We start from the raw sequence: 24,081 nt of genomic DNA, 5'->3' as shown, positions 1-24,081 counted from the left end.
TGATAACCTGAAAGCTGAATCACATTAAGTAATTTAAACTTGATTAGATACTAGAAGAATTTGTGCCCAAGTTTATGAGTTATATAAGAAAATCATTGCATTGAACAGGGCATATGTGACTCTTAGAAAAAATTGAAGCAAAGTTGGCCAGACATGATGGCAACACCTGTAATGTGGCTCGGGAGGCTGAGGCGGGAGTTTCATGAGTTCAAAGCCAGCTTCAGCAACAGCAAGGCACTAAGCAACTCAGTGAGACCTATCTCTACATAAAATACAAAATAGGGCCAGGAACGTGGCTCAGTGGCCAAGTGCCCCAGAGTTCAATCCCTGGTACAAAAACAAAAAGCAAGACAACAACAACAACAAAACGAATAAAGTTGTCCAGTTACCCTGAATAATACAGACACATTAAGAAAAATCAGATTATATTGAAGGAAAATATTACTCTAAACTGTAAAACTGCTGTCCAGGACATGGTTGAATATTAAAAAAAAAAAAAAAAAAAAAAAAAACTTTCAGAAATTTAAAAAAATACAAATTAAAAAACATCTTCCATCCTTTTTTTCCCCCTAACACTAGGTCTAGAAAACTTATGTGATTTTTAGTATAGTGAATTACATTCTGATTTATATAAAATATTAATGCTCAAATTTTTAGAAAAATCTAGATATAATTTCCTCTAACTTAGAGTCAACATGGCTACTAAGAAAATTCCTTTTACAAAATTCATGTTGCATGAATACTTCAAAATTTCCTCTAAAGTTTTATGACTTATTTGGATCTATAACTTGCTTAATCCAGCAGATCTGCCCCATAGTGCCCACAGCTCATTCAGGAATAATCCACCATCCTACTTTTTTAATTTTTTTCTTTATTATCTATTTAGTTGCAGATGAACACAAAGTATCTTTATCTATTTTTATGTGGTGCTGAGGATTGAACCACACATGGTGGAGCCTCACAGGTGCCAGGCCAGGGCTTTCCCACTGCGCTCCAGCTCCAGCCCCGATCCATAGTTCTACTTTAAGAGAAAATCTGATTCTACCACCCAATTTTCTTTAAAAAAAAAAAAAAAAAACCTGTCTTCATCAAATGCAATAGATCTTATAAGAACATACTCATAGTTACATATTCCTTTAGACCTCTCACCTCACTCTTTTCCTTCTGCTTTTTTATTTTTATATCCATGTCATAAAATCTTTGAATTTTTTTAAAATCGTTCATATTTCTAATAGTTGCATCAACACAACTTTATATGCTCATAGAATTTGTATAGAAAATCATACACATCAATTAGAAATTCTAAGTCTCAGCAACTCTCACTTGTAGTGAAAACCTACAAAATTGGCAAAACTTTAAAAGTTTGTCTTATACCAAAAATTTAAGAATATGTAATTCTAGGACCCTATGTGTTCCCATAACAATTTTTAAAGTGAAAACAGACACAAGTAATAATATATTCAATTTGTTTTTAAAAACAGAAACATTTTAAGTAGTTGTTATAAACCTTTATAATTTTATTTATTAATTTATGGTGCTTATAATCAAATCTAGTGTCACACATGCCAGGCAAGTGTGCTACTGTTGAGCTACAGCCCCAGCCCCAGATTCAAATCTTTTTTGTTATCACAAAATTAAAACAAACCAACCAACCAAACAAACAAAAAACCAGAATGGATGAATTTCAACCTCATGATAACAGTTAAACATTCAGTATTTTAACTCAGAAATAAATGAAATATATTATGATACATAAATATACATATATATATGAGACCTATAAATCACAAAATTCATAAGCATGTGTCACATTTATTTCTGCCTAATTTTTTTTTAACCATTGCACTTAGACAACTTATGAAAACAGTACCCTTAAACAGAAACAGTCACTGGGTATCTGGCTGCTGGTGCCCTCTTCCTCCACTCTCTCTTTTCCCTGCTGCCATTACGTACGCAGCTCTGCTCTGCTCTTCCAACAATGTGTTCCAAGTCATCTCAGACCAAACCAAAGAGCCACCCCAAGATGAACTGAAACCTGTGATCTGTGAGCCAAAGGAAATCTTCTCCCCTGTAACTTGAATTTCTCGTGTTTTGACACAGCAATAGAAAGTTGAGTAACATGAAGAAAACTGGAACACCAGATGCCATTATAAGATCCATTACTTGCATAGGGTTTTCACTGGTTTTTGTTTTGTTTTGTTTTTTGTCTTTTGTCTTTCAAAAAAACTGGGAAATCAGACCTTTTTCACATTCAAGGCTTTTTCTCCATTATGAGTACGTTCATGCATAGGAAGGAAAATGGAATGTCCACACATTCAGGAGGTTTATTTGCCAGAGCAAGCGAAATGGTTCTGAAGGCAACTAAGAACTTACATATACTCATTCATATTTGTTGTAGTGTGAGTCCTTTCTTGTCATTGAAGGTGACTAGAAATATTAAATGATTTGCTTTTTTTTTTTTTTTGCATTCAATGCCTTTTCTCCAGCACAAATTTTTTCATGCGTACAATGGAAACTAATAACGTAAGGCATTTTCCATTCTTTCCTCTAATAGGATTTCCGTCTAGTGTGAGTTGATGCTTTGGAATAAAGACTTTATTACTCCATTTACAAACACAGGGCTTCTTTCCCTTATGAATTTGTTCATATTTTTGAAGGTGAATGGGCCTATTGAAGGTTTCACCAGTTTCATTTGTAGGACTTCTCTTCAGTATGAGTTCATTCGTTGTCTATGCAGATGAATAACTGAAGGTTTCACCACACTGTTTATATTCACAGAACTTCTATCCAGTATGAGTTTGTTCATGTATGTGAAGGTTGCTGGACTTAGTGAAAGCTTTTCCACAGTGTTTACACTGATAGGGTTTCTCTCCTGTATGAGTCCGTTCATGTGTATGAAGGTGAGTGGACCTAGCAAAGGCTTTCCCACACTGTTTACATTCATAGGGCCTCTCTCCAGTATGCGTCCGTTTATGTGTGTGAAGGTGACTAGATGTTGTGTAGGCTTTCCCACACTGTTTACACTCATAGGGCTTCTCTCCAGTGTGAATTCGTTCATGTTTTTGAAGGTAAGCAGAACTAATAAAGGTTTTCTCACATTGTTTACATTCATAGGGCTTCTCTCCAGTATGAGTTCGTTCATGTATTTGAAGGTAAGCAGAACTACTGAAGGCTTTCCCACATTCCTTACATTGGTAAGGCCTCTCTCCAGTATGAGTCTGTTCATGTGTTTGAAGGTTAGCAGAACTAATGAAGGCTTTCCCACATTGTTTACATTGATAGGGCTTCTCTCCAGTATGAGTTCGCTCATGTGCATGAAGGTGAGTGGAATTAGTGAAGGCTTTCCCACACTGTATACATTGATAGGGCTTCTCTCCAGTATGACTTCGGTGATGTTTGTGGAGGTGACTGGATGTAGTGAAGGCTTTCCCACATTGTTTACATTCATAGGGCTTCTCTCCAGTATGAATTCGTTGATGTATTTGAAGGTAAGAAGAACTAGTAAAGGATTTTCCACATTGTTTACACTCAAAGGGTTTCTCCCCAGTATGAGTTCGTTCATGTTTATGAAGATGCCCAACTGTATTGAAGGCTTTCCCACACTGTTTACATTGATAGGGCTTCTCTCCAGTATGAGTTCGCTCATGTATTTGAAGGTAAGCAGAACTAATGAAAACTTTACCACACTCCTTGCATTCATAAGGCTTCTCTCCAGTGTGAGTTCGTTCGTGTACTGGAAGGTAATTGGAACTAGTGAAGGTTTTACCACACTGTTTACACTGATAGGGCTTCTCTCCAGTATGAGTTCGTTCATGTGTATGGAGGTGAGTGGATGTAGCAAAGGCTTTCCCACATTGTTTACATTGATAGGGCTTCTCTCCAGTATGAGTTCGCTCATGTGTGTGGAGGTGACTGGACTTGGTGAAGGCTTTCCCACATTGTTTACAGTGATAGGGCTTCTCTCCTGTATGAGTTCTTTCATGTAATAGAAGGTAATTGGAACTAGTGAAGGCTTTCCCACACTGTTTACACTGATAGGGCTTCTCTCCTGTATGAGTTTGTTCATGTGTGTGTAGATTACTGTACTTATTAAATGCTTTCCCACATTGTTTACATTCATAGGGCTTCTCTCCTGTATGAATCCGTTTATGTATTTGAAGGTAAGCAGAACTTATGAAGGCTTTCCCACATTGTTTACATTCATAGGGCTTCTCTCCTGTATGGGTTCTTTCATGTATTGGAAGGTAAGAGGAACTAGTGAAGGCTTTCCCACATTGTTTACATTCATAGGGCTTCTCTCCAGTATGAGTTCGCTCATGTGTTTGAAGGAAAAAGTAACAAGAGAAGGCTTTCCCACATTGTTCACATCCATATGGTTTCTCTCCTGTGTGAGATTGTCCATGTTTTCGAAAAGACCTGGAACAACTGAACTCTTTTCCACATGTCAAACATTTATAAGGTCCACTTACGGTGTGCACTGCTACTTGTCTTTGAATACTCGTGAGAGAAGTTAAAGATTTTCTCTTCTGTTTAAGTTCAGATGGCTTCCTTCTACTCTCCTCATTCTCAGATGGTATGATGTGGCTATTAAAAAAAAAAAGGAACAGGAAGATGTGTCTACACACCTGCTTTCACATGAACTTACTCTAGTAGGAATATCCTTTTTTAAAGTAAATTTGAAATCTCACGGAAGGTTTTTCCACACTGAGTACCTAATTTTAATTTTCCAGAGCCTACAATGATTTCTATAAAAAGTTACAAGCAATATTAAGGGTTGGCTCTTTTTTTTTTGTATTTATTAATAAGCCTTAGAAGTATATCATTACTAACATCAGAGAGTCTGGATTTACAGTCATGTCTAAATTTGAAGGTAAATGCACTGATTAGTCTGCAACCCTGATTCCCCACAGGTACTACAGAAAGAGTAGTATTACAAATGCAGCAAATAGTACTGGCAGCACATCAATTATACTGAACATACTAAAATTCAATCCTATTCATTTTGTATTCACATTTCCAATACAAAATTTCCAGGAATAAAAACATTTCATTTGCATTTATTTGGTTTGTTAGCTAGTTCTTTAAGGTATAAGACATGCACAGTTCCCTTAAGGGATTCTGCTTCCTCTTGGGAGCATAAATTACCTTAGATCTCTCCCAGGAATTGTGTTCTGTTCTTCAACGTTCTGGTCCACCCATTTGTTTCCTAAAATGTTGGCCCAGAATAATCATTATGAATTAATGTAGTTTAAGAATAAATTACAACCCTGGCAGTGGTGTACACCTATAATCCCAGTGGCATGGCAGGCTGAGGCAGGACAATCACAACTTCAAAACCAGCGTCAGCAAAAGCAAGGCACTTAGCAACTCAGTGAGACCCTGTCTGTAAATAAAGTACAAAATAGGGCCGGGACTGTGGCTCACTGGTCGAGCCCCCTGAGTTCAATCCCCAGTACCCACAAAAAAAAGAAAAAAGAAAAAAAAAGACTAAATCACAGGAATCATACTGCTAAGTGCAATGAAATCTGGCCTGATTCGCTCCCAGAGTAAAGTACACATTCTTAACTTGTGAGAAGAAAAATAAAAGTCCACATAATCTGCATTTGATTATGTAAATGTTATCATTCTTACCTATAGAAGCCAGATTTCTAAGGACTTCCTGCATCACATCCCTGTGGAGATTCTTCTGGGAAGGATCCAACAAAGCCCACTCTTCCTGGGTGAAGTTCACAGCCACATCCTCAAAGGCCACTGAGGTCTAAAATATTACAAAAGTACAGTGCAGGCCAGGAGAGATTGACAGCATGAAGAATCTACTCTCTACATGCAAGATGTTCCTATGATTTTGTGGCCTCCAATATCTCTTTCATTATTTGGTCATCAAAACTTGTATTCTCTATCCGTACTCAGTCTTCAAACAGAGTAATTCTTATATAAGAACAAAAGTACTTAAAAAATTAAGAGCAGAGCAAAAATACCCTTCTTGTTGTGGAGAACAAAGAGTAAGGTATGCTCCTGGGTCACCCATAATGTCTTCAAAGGGTGCATGTCTGCACATCATTTTTTTTTTTTTTTGAGGGTGCTGGGGAATGAACCCAGGGCACTATGCATGCCAGGCAAATATTCTACCAACTGAGCGATATAATGAAGCCATACTACCTCATGTGCAGAAGAGAGTTAATATTAGTCCTGATAGGACCTACTGTAAGAAATGCCTACTGACAAAAGTTGCATCTTTGCTGGAAGGGTAACTAAGGATGGAGAGGGATCCCAACAAACTAAGCAGTAAGGCTAAATCACAGTGTAAGAGTGTATTTAGTGAAACTTTGCTTTCCTTTGGAAATTCCATTATTATGCTCCAATCTTATGGTAGAACTTAAAAAATTCAAAATCCTTCCTACCAAAACAGAATCCTCTGAGTAAAGAGTCTAGAAAGTGCCCTAGTACACCACATTTCATCCAGGTACTCACAACATGGTAACTGGGGATTGAGCTCATCCTGTGTGACTACAGCAAAAGAATGAGTAGAATTTGTAGGTGCTTTACTCAACATCAAATTTAACCAACTAGTAAGCAACAACAGTGATCAATAAACAATTTGATAATTTCTTCTGATTAATATCAAGATACAGTTGGATAAGTGTCAAATACCTTTACTGACATTTAACAAATAGAATTTCTAGTAATCACCAGAAAGTACTTTTCCAAGCCAAATGAAAATAAGAAATGTGTAACCCCTATCCAACTGTGGTAGACAGCAGACTGTTGGTTTTTGCAATGTACAGTCATGTGCCACATGACTATGTTTAGATCAAAGACATTTGGGGTTAATAACGGGGCTAGATATACATGGTATTCAGTAGTAAAGGGATAACTGATGTGTTTATAGTGATGGTGGTACAAACAAACATATTGCATGATCACCTTTGGTATCTTGTAACCTAAGATGCTGTGCAAGGCTGTGCCTGGGAAGCACCGTCTCCACAGAGCCTAGGTCTGTAATAGGCTATTCCTTCTAGGACTGTGTAAACACACTTTGCTGTTTGAGCAATGGTGAGAAAGAAAATGAATTTTTAAGTTGATAATTTCTTCTGATTAATTATCTAATTATTTCTCTGCTAATCCTATGCTGTTTCCAATAGTATACCTTAGATGTTCTTTATTTATAGTCCAGTGTCACATAAACATTGTGACTATAAATAAAGAACCTCTAAGATATACTAGTGGAAACAGCATAGAATTAGCAGAGTGATAAACCGAGAGAACAAAAGAAAAAAAATCAGTGCCTTGGAATTCATATAGATGAGTAATAATATAACAAGTAAGGTATACAAGTGGAGACATTCACAAGCAATTAAGAAGATGAGTCAAGACAAACTAGTATCCAATTTTTAAAAAATGCATTACTTCCCTCCATTCCATAGACAAAATATAAATTCATTACACATTCTGATGTGAAATACAAAACTAAAACACTTTCAGAAGCTTACAGGAAATATTTTCCTAGAGGAATAGGGAAAACACTTTCACATAACAAGAGTAAGCAGTAATGAAGAATGAGAAATTCAGACATTAAAATTAGAGGAATTAAAAGATGAAAACACCTGTAAGAGGGGAGACACCTGCAATATGCGACACAGAGAGTTAGGGTGCCGAGCACGCAGCTCAGGGGGCTGAGGCAGGACAATCCAATGCAGGATCAAAGCCAGCCTCAGCAACATAGCAAAGCCCTGAGCAAATGGGCAACAGCCTGGCTCTAAATAAAATATTAGAAGAAACTGGGGATGTGGCTCAGTGGTTAAGCGCCCCTATGTTCAAACCCTGGTACAGAGAGAGAGAGACAGAGACAGACAGACAGACAGAGACATGGAGAGATGGAGCACGTGCACACACACACCAGGGCCCAGAGTGAGAATAATCAATATATGACTCAAATAAGAAATAGCCAGACGTGGGACAGAAGGTGAAAGCTGCCTATGGAGAAAGGACCACCTCTGGGTGCAGAGAAGCCCAGGAGAAGGCCAAGCAGATGAGCACTGACACCCACTCCAGGCCCAGCGCCCCTCAGTCAGGATGTGGGTAGTGGGGAGAGCAGGGTGGCTGCCCCTCTAGTAGTATTTCCTCACACCTGAAATTTACCATGACCTGCAGCCCAGAGACTTTTTCTGTGTATTGTTAGGGGTCCTCACAAATTCACAACGTCTTACCTCCTGAACTGCTGCCAGGCTCACAGTCAAGATCACAAAAAACTGCCCTTTGCTGCCAGCACACGGAGGAAAAGGAGCCATTTCCAGCACACCCAGAGAACTCTATCCTCCTGAGCCTACATTCAAAGGAAACTACTTCTCCAAGGCTGAGTCACCCAAGACATTATCAGCAAAAACTTAAAAAGTGCCAGAGATCTACAAAACCTACACTGAAGGCTACTCTGAAGGATGAAAGGATGTTTCCATAAAAACAAAAACAAGTCAAGGATGCCTGCTCTCACCACTTCCAGACAACACAGCAAGAGGAGTGCTACCTGGGAAGCCAGGAAAAAAATCCCTGTGTTCCAGACCTCAGCCAACTCACGAAGCCCCAGACAGTGGGACAAAATAAAGCAGATGGAGGTGGGCACAGGAAACTCAGACTCAGACTATCACCTGCAGAGAGAACAGCCACAGGCACCAAGATGGGAAGAGAAAGTGCAGCCTCTGCACCCTTTACTGAGGTTCTCCCCATCAACACTGACCACCTGACACAGTGCACATCTCATTTGCATTCCTGCTTCCTAGAGTGTCTACTGCAAGTGGACAAGGACATCGGATGGGGTTTTTTCAGATGCTGCTCCTACCAGAAAATTGGATACGTTGGTGTAGATGGATGGATACCTGATAAATCCCAGGGCTCTTAACACATACTCAAATGCACACAGGTCTCACACAAACCTCATGGCAGGCCCATGAGCCCTCAACTTTCACAGACTGAAGTGATCAACCACATCAAATAGGTCAGAGTGGTGGCTCCTGGAACCCAAGCCATTTCCCAAAGTTGGGGTAACCCAAATTAGTTCACAATGTAGGTCCACACGAAATCCTGTGTTGCAATATTTAAACCAGCAGTACACTAAAGCCTGCGTGTATCCATGAGCAAGATATGTTCCCCAAGTCAGCAGTGAAAAATTCATATACAAAACTCAATGAAAATAAACTAGTAATCAAAAATCAACTTCTAGGCGGGCATGGTGGTGCACATTTGTAATCCCAGGAGCTTGGGAGACTGAGAAGGATCCGGAGTTCAAAGCCAACCTCAGCAATGGCGAGGCACTAAGCAACTCAGGGAGACCCTGTCTCTAAATAAAATATGTTGGGCCCAGGAGTTGAAAAGCAGCCTATGTTACATATGTGAGGGGCTCTCAGAGTTCAGCACACTGAATCCAGATACCATGGTTAGTTAACCGCACTCAGCCCCATCACCATGGTAATTGTCCTCCCCATGCACAGCATGTTCCTTTCCTTCTGCTTTTCTGCCACTGACCTATTAGCCCATTGGCTGCCCCTCATAAGTATGTTGGTAGCTCATTGGATCATTATAAAAACTTTGCCTATGCAATAATAAAGTGGATCGAGTTCTGTGAAATTGGTCTCTGGAGGACTTTTCGACTCTGTCACCACACCCTCCTCAGGTGTTTGGTGGGCTTTGGCTGGTTCAAGAGAGCCCACATTTGGCACCTGCAGAGGGACCTAAGGCAAGCAGGTAAGTGCAGGTATTGGACCCCAGGGAAACAGGGAAAAATGGGCAACTTACCAACCTCCACTAAGGACTCACAGCTGCTGCGCACCCTCCTTAGCAGGAGAGGATTAACACGAAATAGAAAGGAAGCCCAAATTTGGGGACGTGGTAATTGACACCAATCCCTGGGTGAAAGCAGCTGATGTGTTTGATCCAAGTATATGGGAAAGAATTATGGTTAATGCAAGGCAAGCAGAAGTTAGGCAGGGATATACCCTGCCTCTTCATTCCTTTCCAATTGTCACAGCAACACAGCAATCTCTGGGGCACAAAGGGTGTAACTCGTTTGGTTATGGCATCAGAGGCAGGGGAACAAGGAGAACAAGACAAAGGGAGGAAGAATCACAGGTAAGCTCTGATGCAAAGTCCTTTGAACCACAACAAACAGAAAAGGGGCCAGACACGATTAAGCCAAAGAAAATTTACTGCTCTTCGTCAAATCTAATGGGACAGTTACAGATAGAGAAGGTAAAAGGGAGAGCCTTATAGGCCCCCTTCCACCTTGGCCAGTACCCGCTCCTCCAAGGTCAGAATCTAATCCATTCTCAGACTTAGGTTGAACATGGGGTGCCTATGAACAGGAGATACCAACTGCGTTCCCAGTCAATGAACCCCACCCCTCAAAGGCCACTACACTGGTATCCTCATGTCCTAGCTATATTAAAGGAGTTTAAGAAGGCAGTGAAGAAAGACGGACCTAGGGGTCCCTTTGCTGAACAAGACCTTGAAACCCTTAGCCTAAGTGTAGACTGCCAACAGGATTGGAAAGATTTGGCAAGAGCCACCCTTGAGCCATCCACATACCTAAAATGGAAGGCATTTTTCTATAATGAATATGAGCAGCAAGGAGGTCGCAACTTCATCGCAGATGTTAACCTCCCAGCTAAATGCTTGCAGGGAGAGGGAATCTGCTGTTCCCCTGTGGTATAAGCTACAGGTCTGCCAAATTATTTCAACCAGGTGCAACTCTGCCTTAAGAGCCTGCAGGAAGTTACCAGCTGGAGGAGGAACAGTTTCTATACAGGGACTAAGGCAGAAAGCCACTGAGGACTTGCCGCAGTTTATCTGTAGAGTAAACAAGGTGGTAGAAGGGAAGGTATCCCATGTAGGAGCTAGGGAAGCCCTAGCCAAAGAGTTACTCTGGGAAGGATTAAACAAGGAGCATAGGGCTGCCATCGCACCAGTGTGCAATGACACCCCAGATGACTGGATTTTGGCCACCCAGGACATAGGGAGACAAACGGCTCAAGCCTCTCTGCTGGCCTCAGCCACGACAGTTGCATGAAGGAGGGACAAAATAATAATAAAGAAAGAGGTTGCTCCATTTGTTCGGGATATGGAGGAACAGGACATCTCCAGCGAGAATGCCCAAATAGCCCTAGCAAACCACGTGCACCTCCTTCTATTTGCCCGAGATTCAAAAAGGGATGACATTGGGCTTGACTGTAACTGAGCAAACTCAAGGGTTACACATTTCCACCAATCCGCCTAAAGCCTCTAGATTATTTTCAGAACTGACTAAAGAGGCTAGTCACAGATGCAAAAGCTGTGTACCTTTTCTCCCCATCAGATCCTTGCAACCTACAGGGGTAAGCTCTTGAGGGCTCAAATTCAACACCCTTTGGCAGATGAATGTTACTCATTATTTGCCTTTTGGTAACCTTAAATACATTCACGTAGTCATTGATACCTACTCAGGTTTTATTATGGCTACACCTTCTACTGGAAAAACTATGAAAAAAGTCATCTTCCATCTGCCTAAATGCTTTGGGATCAGGACAGTTTCTTTCTCTAGAAAAACTGACAATGGCCCAGCCTATGCAAGCAAAATCTTCAAGAAATTTTGCTCTACCTGGCACATAAAATGTGGAACTGACCTGCCCTACAATCCTTAGGTTCGGGTATTGTGGAACACATACACAGAGAACTCAAGACCATGCTCCAAAAGCAGAGGCGGGAAACTACACTAGCTCCCCACGATGCTATGAACAAAACCCTATTCACTCTAAGTTTTCTCACCATTTCAAAATTTTCTATAGAAACAGCAGCCCATAAGCTTTGGGCCCCCCTCTTCTGGCCCCTCCATCTACCTATGGTCTCATGGAACGATCTTATAACAAGGGCATGGAATAGTCCAGGTCCCGTCCTAACCATGGGTCAAGGGTTTACATGTGTTTTTCCAGAACAGGCGCCTCACCCCATCTGGGTGCATGCCAGAAGTGTCAAGCCCTGGACCCCCAGAACCACCAACCAAGAAAATGAAGGAACTAACTCTGGAGGAAAGCAAAGGACTCAACAACACAAATGGAACTCATGTAAAGTAACCTGGGGTGATATTAAAGGTCTTGTTGACCACAGCACCAGAATGGCCCCTTCACCTGCTGGCATCCCCATCCCTGGGCCTATGATGGTGGTCCTATTGTATGCAGTGCTCACTGCTAACAGTGAAGCTTCCTGTCAGGTAAATTGGGCTTTGGTCACTAGGCCACCACTAAAAGTGGTGGCCAATTGGGAAAGACACCTACCTAAGCTCTTTTCCAAAACTTTAATCTTATCGATCCTGAATTAACTGTGCAGTGAAATACCAGCATTTCCATGCCTGCTCTGCCCATTTGTTTCTCCATAGTTGATAATGACACCTACAATCAGGACAAGGACAACCCCCTTTGTTTTGCTTTTGCCAATGAAACTATTGTAGATAACTATAATAAGTCACATGTTGGGCTGTCTGTCACTGACCTTAGAGTTATAGTTAATGCTACATAGAGCCATAGACTCCCCATTGGCAAATGAAAAAAACACTTACTGCCAACATGTCCTAAGATGCTTTTTGGGAAGTCCCCCTCAGATAATGACACCACTCCCTGGAATCAATGCATCACATCTAGAACTCTTCTACTTGATAAGAGAAATATCTCCAGGGAAGAACAATGCCTGTGCACTTGGGTGGGCACAGCTCCCTGCAATTCATCTAACAGGCCGAAAAGCCATACGGGCTACTGCAGCACCTGCTACATGGGACAATCTGTTACTAACTGTTATGCAGAAATACAATATGGCATGATGGTTATCACCATAATATTGCTGGCTGCTAGACCCATCAAATGGGCAGCAGACGGCTGGATGATGGGTCGATGTTGAACCAAGGCCCTAGCCATGGATTTACCTTCATCCCAAATGATACCCATACCCACTATGCACAAGCTTGTGTTATGCCACCCTTTGCCATGGTAATAATCAATGATACTGATGGCAAAAATATCACTCATACAGAGATCCCTTGAGCAGTCAATAAATTGTCTAACCCCTGCTATGAAAGCTAAACCTATATTTTTCTTCAGAGTGCCCCCAGAAATCTGGCTTCCAGTGACCCTGTCCAGACAGTGGAGGAGTCCATGGGACATGGAGATGAAGAACCTTCTGAATGAGATCCTGCACCAGACAAGGCGTGCAATTAGCCTCATCATCACTGGAATTACTGCCCTGGTAGCTGCCATCACAGCCACAGCCATTGTCACTGCTTCCCTCACTCAGCAGCTTGGAAGGCTGAGACAGGAGGATCACAGGTTCAGAGCCAGCCTCAGCAATGGTGAGGTGCTCAGCAACTCAGTGAGACTCTGTCTCTAATAAAATACAAAATAGGATGTGGCTCAGTGGTTGACTGACCCTGAGTTCAATCCCCAGTACACCCCCCCCCAAAAAAAATCAATCCTACATGTGGTTGTTTAAACAAAACAAAAAAATCACAATATGAAGTGTGAGAGAGAAAGGTACAATAAAATACATTCTCAGAAATTACAATATTCAGGCAAGGTGTGGTGGTGAACAGCTCAAACCCTAGTGATTTAGGAGGCTGACGTAGGAAGATCACAAGTCAAAGCCAGCCTTAGAACTTGGCTAAGTCCTAAGTAACTTAGAGAGAACCTGTCTCTAAAAAATAAAAAGAGCTGAGGATGTTGCTCAGTGGTTTGGCACTACCATGTTCAATCTCTGGTATCCAAAAAAAAAAAAAAAAAAAAACCCAAAAAACTAGAGTATTCAGATGGGCACAGTGGCTCAAATCGCAGGGATTTAGGAAGCTGAGGTGGGAGGATAACATGTCGCAGTCTATGCAGGGCTACATAGCAAGAACCTGCTTCAAAATAAAAAAAAGATTGGAGAATGTAGCTCAGTAGTACATTGTCCCTGTATTCAATCCCTACTACAGAAAAAAGAAGAAATGAGTGTTCACAGCACCCTGGTATACCAGGGTGGAAGCCCACCAAGGCCAAGAGAAATCCTTTCAGAGAGGACCAAGACCCATATGCTCACCACAGGCTGCTCTCCAGGCTCAGGTCTACAGAGAACTGAGGCTGAAGGGGTTTTAAACAGCATGACCATGTGTTAAAGCAGCAGCCCCAGCTCCACTATCCACAGGCCCTGGAGGAGCTGAGCTCTTGCTGTTTCTTGTTTTCTTTCCAGCTATTTCCTCATGGAACTCCATTAAAACTCAAGCTCAACACAAGCTAAGAGAGACCCTCTGAGTACACTGAGCAACTAAACTACTGTCTCCAAAAATACTCTGGAAAGTCACTACACACAATGGCTACAGTCTACAACAAACAAGGGCAAACTCTGAATAGAGGGAAAAACTGACTTAAGAGGAGAAACGAGTATAATATTCAACCACCCACTTTGCAAAAGCAACAAAATAAGGAATACACATAAAGAGCAAAGTACATCTCACCAATGGGAAAAACATGCTTGAGTTAAACCACTACTGAGAAAACATGGACACTAGATTCACTAATAAGACTTAAAACCAACTGCCTGAATCTTTTAAGATGTACGACCTACAACAGGTCAAAACACCTGATGAACAATTGAGAGACTCACATAGACACTCGGTGAAATCCAGTGACAGAAGGAGTCAGTGGCATCGTCTGACAGTGAGTGACAGCTGGAGCACACAGAAGAGCTGTCGTGGTGTCAGTCTAGCTCAACAGCACACCCACCACAGGTACCTCTAGGGCACTTAGCCAACAGCAGCCCAGCACACATCCTTCTCAACATCACAGGGAAGTCTCCACGACCAGCCACCTTCAGCCACGACAGGCGTTAGTGCAGAAGGCTACCAAATCCCAACATGGCACCAGGAACACTGGAATTACCATGGCGTCAGTAACAGAAACACAGCTGGGCGACCTCCAGATATCTGCAGGTCAAATCCCAAAGTTCTAAACAACACACGGGTCAAGGGTGTCTCAGGATCAGTCTGAATATTTCAAAGGAAAAGAACTGAAACTGCATCTTAGGAAACTTTGTGGAACAGAGCACAGGCAGGGCTTAGGGAGAATTAGAGGTGCTGAAGGCTTACATTATAAAAGAATAAAAATCAACCCTTCATCCTTCCACTTCAGGAACTAAAGAACAAACAGCAAGGAGAACCTACATCTGATGCTATCATATAATTAAAGACATCAATGAAACTGTGATGAGGAAATTAATAGAGAATCAACTCAAAAGCAGGCTCTTTGTAGACATACTTGTAACAGATACACCACAGCTAAGTTAAGAAAAGAGACACAAAAGTTACTCAGCAGAAATGAAAGATACCATTATTCATCCTACAGAGAGTAAAAAAACCATAAAGGAATATTATGAATAACTGTCTGGACCCAATTTGAGAACTTAGATGAACGGGACCAACTCCAGGAGGAAAACAATCTACCACAACTCACACCAGAGGAGGAACACACAACATGGACAGGCCAATGAAATGATAATGACCATCATCAGAGGAAAGGCATGGCCCAGGGGTGTCATGGTGGATTCTGCACCACACTAAGGAGGAAATGAAAACTACCCTCAATCCCCTCTAAGAGGAAGCAGGTAACACTTCCAATTCATTCCTCAAGGGGTAGCCTATATGATATGCTGTGATGTGAACAGTTTCTGGCAGCCAGACCAGGGAACCTGCGTGGACCACAGATGAATGGATTCAGCACCCTGGCAAAATTGCAAAGTAAGCATCATATAAAAAGGAGAAATGAATTGCATGTACTTTGATCAAATTGCAGAGAAGCAACTTTAATTTCTTTAATTTCATTTCTTAAATTCTCTGAAGTCCAAGACCAGGATTGGTTTGTTGAGGAACTTCAGAAAACTATTTCTACAAGTGGAAATAGTAGACAAACATTTAAGAGTAGCCAAAATGTCCAGGAGTCTCCAACAGCTTGTAGAAAAAAATATCTGGTAGTATTATAGACTGAAGGTCCATGTAAACCCCAAATTCACAAGGTACAAGGTGAACACCCAGTGGGTGGCATTAGGAAGGGGCATCTGGGAGGGACCTGGAATTAGATGAGATCATAAAAGATGCTCATGAATTATTAGTAATCTCATGAAAATCTGTTCTGTTCACACAACAGAATTTTCATTTAATAACAATTTCCATGACACTGAATTGATTTGTAACTGCCATGTTTGTCCCATAAAATTTATTGTATCTTCCAAGTTCAAAAAACAGGAAGCAAAATGGAGCTGTCCACTGTAAGGAGTTCTTCATTATACAAAGGAACCAATATTCTCACGAATCTTTGTAGTTCAAATTTATCTACCAAAACTTTTGTGGAAATGCAATCATTTTCTGCAGCAACAATGACAGATTTTTTTTTTGTATATTTCTTTTCTCTAGTAGCGTTCTTGATCCTAAGACACATGACTACATTTCAAATCAAATTATAAAAAAGGTGAGGTCTCACAAACTTTCTACATGTGGAAAGAGGAAGCAGAAAGGTAAATAAGAATTTTTTTCAAACACACACACACAAAAACTATCTTTTTTTGAAATCTTTTTTTTAAGTCTTTTAGAATAGTTTACTTTGCTGAGCTCTGAATAAACACATTCTACATTTAAAACTGGGTCTTAAATAAGGAGGCAGATCATTTCAAAGTGAAAAACACAGAAAGGGCTGGTGCTGAGGGAGCATAGATGTGTCAGGCTCAGGGGGCGGGTAAGGTCCCGCCTGGTCCTGCTCACTGAAACACTCCATGATCACCCTCCCAGGAGACCTGACCATGACTCCAGTCTATGACACTTTCAGGTTTGCACAGCACTGCACTGGGGTGGGTGGTCCTTATGCTCTGGGAGAGTTTTCCTCCTATACAACTGTGAGAGAATGCAAGGGCAGGAATCACTGCTGATCTGGTCCCTCAGCACCAGCATCCACAGGCTGATTGTCCACCTGTCTCCAAGAAATGGGAACAGGGCTTGGGGGAGACAGTGTCCCTAGGAGGCAGCTGTCTAGATAAGGCCTATTCCAGGAGATTCCTCAGCCCCAGGGCCTCCAGCTTCTCCCCTGAGAAGCTGCAACCCACATCTCAAGCTGTTCTCTAGGAGGAGTTGACCCTGAAATTGCCTGTACCCTGCAGGACAAAGCTCAGCTATAGGCACCTTCGGGCAGCCCCATGAAAGGGCAGTGGCCTAGTACACAGGACCTTGTGAAGAGTCGAAAGGGAACTTTGACCCTAAGGCATTAAGCCTCTGTGCCTGGGCAAGGTAAAGGAAGACAGACCCAAAGAGTTGTGAAGTGGGGCTAGCTGGTGGTGCACTCCTGTAATCCCAGACAGGAAGATCGAAAGTTCAGAGCTAGCCTCAGCACTGGTGAGGCACTAAGCAACTCAGTGAGACCCAGTCTCTAATGAAAATACAAAATAGAACTGGGATATAGGTCAGCTGTTGAGTGCCCCTGAGTTCAATCCCTAGTACCCCCACACACACCCTGAAATAAATAGCAAGAGTTGCAACAATGGAGTTCCAGGTGACTATCCTCTGCTTTCACCACTTGGCAAATGTTCACAAACAGAAACAAATATTTGATGCTGTGCCCACTGAATGCAGTGTGAGGAGCAAAGAATGGATAATGGTCTGAACTGGACCAGGAAGTTGAGTCTGGAAATGTGAGGAGAAAGTAGGTATTATAAGGATCAATTAAAAGCTCTAGCAGGGATTAGGTGTGGGAGATGGGGGCAAGTTGACTCCTAGTGAAGAGCATGGACATGGACTCCTCAGATCAGCATCCTCTACACAGGAGCCCCATACCTGAGGCAGGATCCCCTGAGGCCCACTGTCTTCAATGCACACTGAGGGGCTGGGCTGGCATCAAGCTGCACAGAGAGTGTTCTGCCAAAGTGGCTGCAGACCAGGCAGCACATTGGGAACCCACCTGCACCAGCCCACACCATGGCCTGAAGGCATCAAGGGCTGAGCTGTAGCAGCATCAGACTCAGGTCTGGGCTGACTGACTCTGGAGCTGACAGTGGGAGGCCAGAATCCAGCTACAGCTGGTTACCACCAGTTCTAAACAGCCCACCTCCCTGAGCAGTCCTGGCCCCACACACTCACCATTTCCTGCCTTCTGGAGAGTCCTGACTTCCTTCCTGTGGACCTCATAGCACCTGGAGGTCAAAAGGAGATAGACCTGAGCCAGAGCCACTTGGGCCTCACACAGCAGAGAAGACACAGTCCTGGAGATGGATTCTGAGCTGCAGAGGATGAGAGATGAAGGCCTCTGAGACCACAGAAGGCCACCTGCTCCAGAAGACCCCTCTCTTGTCCCAGCCCACATACGCACACTTTGGGGCCTGAGTGAAAGGAGATGTATCTGCCTCCTGGATAAATGAGGCCAGAAGGACAGGGTTTTGGCTACGGCCCTTTTCAGGCAGGGTTTCCTCCCTGCAAGGGGACCTGCCCCACCAGGGGACACTTCCACTTAGGCAGAGCTGAGTCCTGGCTTTCCAAAGCAGGCCCCGAAGTTCTTCTGCACCTCTGGGCACAAAGTCACAAGCATATGTGAGGAATTACAGCCTTGGTGTCCAAGGCAGCCGACTGCCATCTTTTTAACCCATGGCAGACACCTTCTGATACTGAAAATCCCTCCCCTCTTTTTTTTCCCCTCATAAGCAATTAGGGGAACAGTTTTCTCTTCAGGAATCAGAACAAATACTTGGTACTCAAACTCAAGTTTCCCTCCTTCCTCCAGGACCCTGGACTCTGACCCACTGGTGCTAGAAATAACATAGAACCCTTCTTCCTGGTGCCTCTTGAGAACAGGCTGACTTCTGGAGAAACACTCTCTGACCTGGCCCCCTCCTCGCTGCTCTCCCCTCCAGCTTCTCCCTGACCCTGTTTGCCCCTCCCTAGGAAAGCAGCCCTTTCTGCAGGAGCTGTGGGTGCTTGCAGAGCTGACTGGTTCCACACACCCATAAGTTCAACCCCTGGTACAAAAAAAAAAAAAAAAAAGCAATAAACTCAGTGTGAGGGAGGAAACAGTATATAAGAATCTTTATTTGACACAATATTAGACCAAATATTTCTTTTTCTTATTCTTCTGAATTACCCTTCTTCCTTGCCCTCTGGAAATATTTTCTCATCTTTTTTAGGTCTACTAATAAATGGCATTTTGCAGCTAATGAGTAATTGAAGTGAGCAAGTCTTTCCAAGGCAGCAAACCCAGGGAAGGGGGACACTGACCTGTCAGACTCCAGCTTCAGGTCAGCCCACCTGTCACCAGGCACATCCTCCCACCCCCTCAGGTTGCCTTTGTAGTTTCTTGGGTGGTGGTGGTCGTTGTTATCACTGAGCCTCATCTGCAGCTCATTTTATTTTTTATTTTGAGACAGGGTGTTGCTAAAGCAGTTTCAAAACTGCGCTCCTCCTGCCTAAGCTTCCCAAGCTTGCTGGGATTACAAGCTGGGCCAAAAGTTTATAGGTTTTTGCTCCACACTGCTGGGGTCAGTTTTCCCTGCTTTGGAATCCTTGTTGTCCCTTCATGACTCTAGAATCCAGAGGACAGGAATCATGTCTGTCCATCTCCCTTCATACCAGCATCCCACTGTCTGACCAGCGGGTCCCTAAGAATGGACAAGGTCACAGGGTGCAGTGGCACATACTTGTAATCCCAGCAGCTCAGGAGGCTGAGGCAGGAGGATTGTGAGTTCAAAGCCAGCCTTAGCATCTTAGGGATGCCCTAAGCAGCAACTAAGTGAGACTCTTGTCTCCAAATATTTAAAAAAGGCTGTGGATGTGGCTCATAGATTAAGTGCCCCTGGGTTCAATACCTGGCTTAAAAAAAAAAAAAAAAAAAAAAAAAAAAAAAAAGAATGGAACAGGTCTTATGGGGAGACAGTCTCCCTCTCCAGCAGATTCCTCAGCCCCAGGGCCTCCAGCTTCTCCCTTCAGAAGCTGCACTCCACACCTCAAACTGTCCTCTAGGAGGAGCTGACCAGGGCCTGAAATTCCCTGCATCTTGCAGGACATGGGGCAGCTCTGGACACTCTGTGACAACCCCCATGAAAGACCAGGATAGTGGCTGGGGACACAGGATCCTGTAAAGTGGCCAAAAGACACCTGTGCCCAAAGGCATTTATGAGGCATCTGTCCTTGGAGAAAATAAAGTGTCATAAGTGCTTCTTAATCTCAAGTTCAGGTCATTCCTCTCTGCTTTCCACTCCTAGGAAAGAAATGTTCACCCACGTAAAAAAAAAAAAAAAAAAAAAGGCCATCCATTACTCGGTGAAACTACGACAACTAAATCACTGTCACCTGTCACCTGCACGTCGCCTTAAGAACGGACGGTCCAGAAGGTGCGCGCCAGAGGGTGCAGTCGGCGGCGTCTGGGAACGCGGGAAGGCACTGCTGCCGCCCTAGGAGGAGCCAGGCTCTAGAATGGCAATGCATTTGGGACCCGCTTCTTGCGCACGGGGAACCGGGCGCGCGGACAAGCGCGTTCTTCCCACCGACCACCGCCGCTGCGTGCCTGGGAGCCGCCGGCTGCAGGAACTGCCCAGATGACCCATGGAGGTCGGAGGTCGCCAAAGGGAGAGGGCTGGACTCCAGGGTCCCGCTGCCGCTTAGCCCAATCCGCGGGCCCAGGTGACAGGGGACAGCGCCACTCGCCAACGGGGACCCGCGCCAGCCCACCAGGACAGGGCCCTGGGCCACCTACCAGCCCGGACTCCGCCCCACGCTCCGCAGCTGAACCTCACGCCGGTCCCCACGCCGGGCGCTGATCGGGTCCCGCCAGTCTTGACCGCACACCCACCGTCTCTGGTCTGCGGAGTGATTCGCTGACCTCCCGAGGAATCTTTAGAAACCCGAGCCGGGAGACACAGGCTGCGCAGAGCCTCCCGAGCTTCCGGAGCAGAGGACGCGAGCCTGTGAGGAAGGAGCTCCGCAGACGAGGAAGAAAAGCCCGCGAGACTGCGGAAGCCCGCCCTTGCCGTCCGTTCGCGCGCTGGACGGGACAATTCCGCCCCAGCGCCCTGATGGACAATACCTAGGCAACGCCCCCGTCGTGAGTGACAGCTAAGCTCATCCAATCCCTGCCTGCTAGAGGCCAGAGTGACAGGTGTATTGACCCATCTCTTTTCAGGTTCACCCTCGGGGTTGCGCTGAGACCTGACCCTGTGGGGACGCCTGCGCTGTGAAGCTGGCAGAAGATAGTTTAGAAATGGTTGTCACGAACGGAGCAAAGCAGAGGAAGAGATGTGCTGCTCCTGCCTGAAGCGACATGAGCTTTGACTTAGCAGTTCAGAGCGCACCCTTCCTGACCTCTACTGTTGTGACCGCTCGGACGCTCAAGGCAGCCCGGCTTCTAGGGCAGCAGCCTGCGGTGGCGACATGATGGGTGCCACGAGCGTAGTTCACAGGTCTGGAAGCCACAGGGACCAAGTTCAAGCAGGTGAAGTTGATTATAAATTACTCAACGAATGTGTGCAGTGTTTTTTTTTTTACATGTGATCAACCCAATACAGTAGGTTTTTATTAGTGGGTATTTTCGGGGAGACTGCTCTGACATTTACTCTGCATTCTGATCTTCCAGTCCAGAATACGTCACCTTCCGTGTTGATATGGATTGCACACGAGATGTTCCCCAGGAGCTCACGTGTGACACCCATCAGGAACATTCGGAGGTGAAATTTTTATAGGCCTGAGGCCTTCTAGGAAACTGAGGCAGTGTGACCTCCCCTTTCAGACCCCAATTCTTTAGAAAAACAAAGGTCTCAGGCAAGTTGCTCAGAATTATAGGCATGAGTTTACTAGAAGGGATAGGAAGGAGAAAGGGGACATTCTCGAGACAGGGGGACCTCTCAGGAGAGGGACGGTGTGCACTTCCAGTCCTCCAGGTTTATTGGGGTCCCAGGGAAGTTCCTGGAGAGTTCCAGAGTTACACATATTGACTTTTGACTGACAATAAAATGACATCAGACTTTTGCACCCCGCTGTCTTGACAGTGCTAGGTCACTTTGGTCCACGGTGACTGGTTCTGATTGGAACCTGTTCTTACAAATTTTATAGTTAGGGAGAATGAGCCCTATCTCTCTGAGCTTTAGGATCTGATCTGGCAAAGTGTCACAAAAGTCCCCCCTCAGAGTAACTTGGGTTCATCTTATTGACATTATTCTGGGCCTGCATTTCTCCTGCAGATAACAGGTAGTTTGTTGAGAATGTGACATATGAGGCCAGGCAGTAGTGTGTATGAATTACTTCTTGGAAAATAAAGCACGAGGAGGGGCAGGACAGTGGGCCCATTTTAGAGAATTATTCACTTGACCTCATGTTTCCACCACTCACATCTGTCCGCCTCCTATCAAAATGATTATTTTTTGAGAGTTGTAACTTCATCAGTGGGTTCATCCACTTGATGGATTAATCATTTGAAAGAACCGCTATACTGGATGGTACCTGTAAACAGGCAGGGCCTGCTGGAGGAAGTATGTCCTGTGAGCTTGCCTTGGGGTTTATCTTTGATCCCTGGCACTGCTCTCTGTTTTTAAAAACATTTATTCTTTTAGTTATATACAACACCAGGATATGCCCTGACATGTTCATAAAGATATGAAATCAACCTATACCAGTTCAGTCCCCAGCACTTCCCCCTGCCCCCTTACCCCTCCCTCCACTCCACTGATCTCTTCAGTTCATCTACAGTGTAGTTTTTTAAAAATCATTAGTGTCCTGTAGATATGCCTGATGCCAGGATCCACCATGCCCCGACCAGGCGTATAGGAAAATTCTGTCAGATCCCTTCCACTGCTCCTTCCTTTTCCCATCCCTTCTTCCTCCTCCTCTGTCCCCTTTGTCTATTGTACTCATCTTTCCTCTACTTTGTTGATATTTCCTCTCCTGTGTTTTTTTCTCTCTTCCTTTTATATTTACCACCCCTCCTCTCTTGTTTTTAATTAGCTCCTGCATATCGGAGAAACTTTTCAATTTACCTGCATGTATTTCTTTATGTATTTCTTACTTACTGCTGCAAAACAAATCACTCCAAAAGTCATTAGTTTATGAACGAGCTGGCCAGCAATTCCAGGTAGGCTCAGCTGGGCTCCTTCAGGTGAGCATTAGGATGGCTGACCAGACAGCTCTGCTTCTGGGGGTGAGCTGGCTGTGTACTGGGGCACCTCCACTTTCCTCCCTGTGGTGCGCCTTCCTCCAGCAGGCTGATGTGGGCTTGTTCTCATGGAGATTTCAGGGTCCCCTCTATTGCTACCTGGCATGCCTGGGGACGGGAAGACAGCCAGGTCGTCCCTCTACCACCAGGGAGCAAGCTGGAGCCAGAGCCAGGGACACTTCCTCCCAGGCCTCCTGTGCACCCAAGGACAATGACAGGGATTTTCACCCCACAACTCTTTGAACTAAAGTGCCCATGGAATCAAGCTAGACAGGATGTGGCAAAGTCCCTCTCCACACCAACTTAGGCTGTGTACCCCAGGGGTGGGCAGACGGACAGAGCCAAGTCACCGCTCATGTCACCCTCAGTGCAGCCTGTGTCTGGAGCAGCTCTGGAACCATGGAGCTCTTTCCCACCCCATGGTGATGTTACAGGTATGAGGCCTTCCACACAACTGAGGGAGCATGAAGAGCCCCCCTTCATCCCAAGACTTGCAATCATGCCAGAAAGATTCCAGACATGTTTCTCAGTGTAACAGAAGTGAGCTCATTAGAATGCATGTGAAAGTGGCAAAGGATCACTGAAGGCAGAGAGTGAGTCCTCTCAGGAAGGAGGAGGACAGCACACTCCTCTTGCTCTCCAGTTTCACTGGGAGGTCCAGGAAATTTCCAGAGTCCTGTCCATGCCACCTTTTGACTTACATCATAGGAGCTGCATGGACTTCCTCCCAGAGAGGATGATGTACTGCTCAGAATTGGGAGTTTTTAGGGAGATTGAGTCCCATTGTTTTGTCTCAATTTCCCCATCCCCTAATAGGTTTCTTATTGAATCTCCCTATTTTTGCCTCAATTTCCTGCCCTTTAATTAGTTCATT

At 44.1% G+C, this 24,081-nt stretch overlaps 2 protein-coding genes across 2 annotated transcripts in view; both read right to left on the bottom strand.

Annotated features, from left to right (window-relative positions):
- The window catches only part of LOC308655607 (uncharacterized protein), an 801,622-nt gene that overhangs the window by 443,914 nt on the left and 333,627 nt on the right, over positions 1–24,081 (bottom strand). The gene's annotated exons all lie outside the window — the stretch shown is intronic.
- LOC308648396 (uncharacterized protein) lies at positions 1,069–23,313 on the bottom strand (the record flags this gene model as incomplete). Its single annotated transcript, XM_081293083.1, has 6 exons — positions 1,069–4,584; positions 5,146–5,206; positions 5,632–5,758; positions 18,158–18,210; positions 20,856–21,242; positions 23,172–23,313. 6 exons carry the CDS (start codon positions 23,311–23,313, stop codon positions 2,784–2,786), a joined length of 2,571 nt encoding a protein of 856 aa, XP_081149209.1. The 3' UTR covers positions 1,069–2,783.

Source organism: Spermophilus citellus (assembly GCF_964194105.1).
Source record: "Spermophilus citellus genome assembly, chromosome: 1".
Taxonomy (NCBI): Eukaryota; Metazoa; Chordata; class Mammalia; order Rodentia; family Sciuridae; genus Spermophilus; species Spermophilus citellus.
Note: the sequence above shows the minus strand (reverse complement) of the source record. Positions and strands in the feature narration are given on the sequence as shown.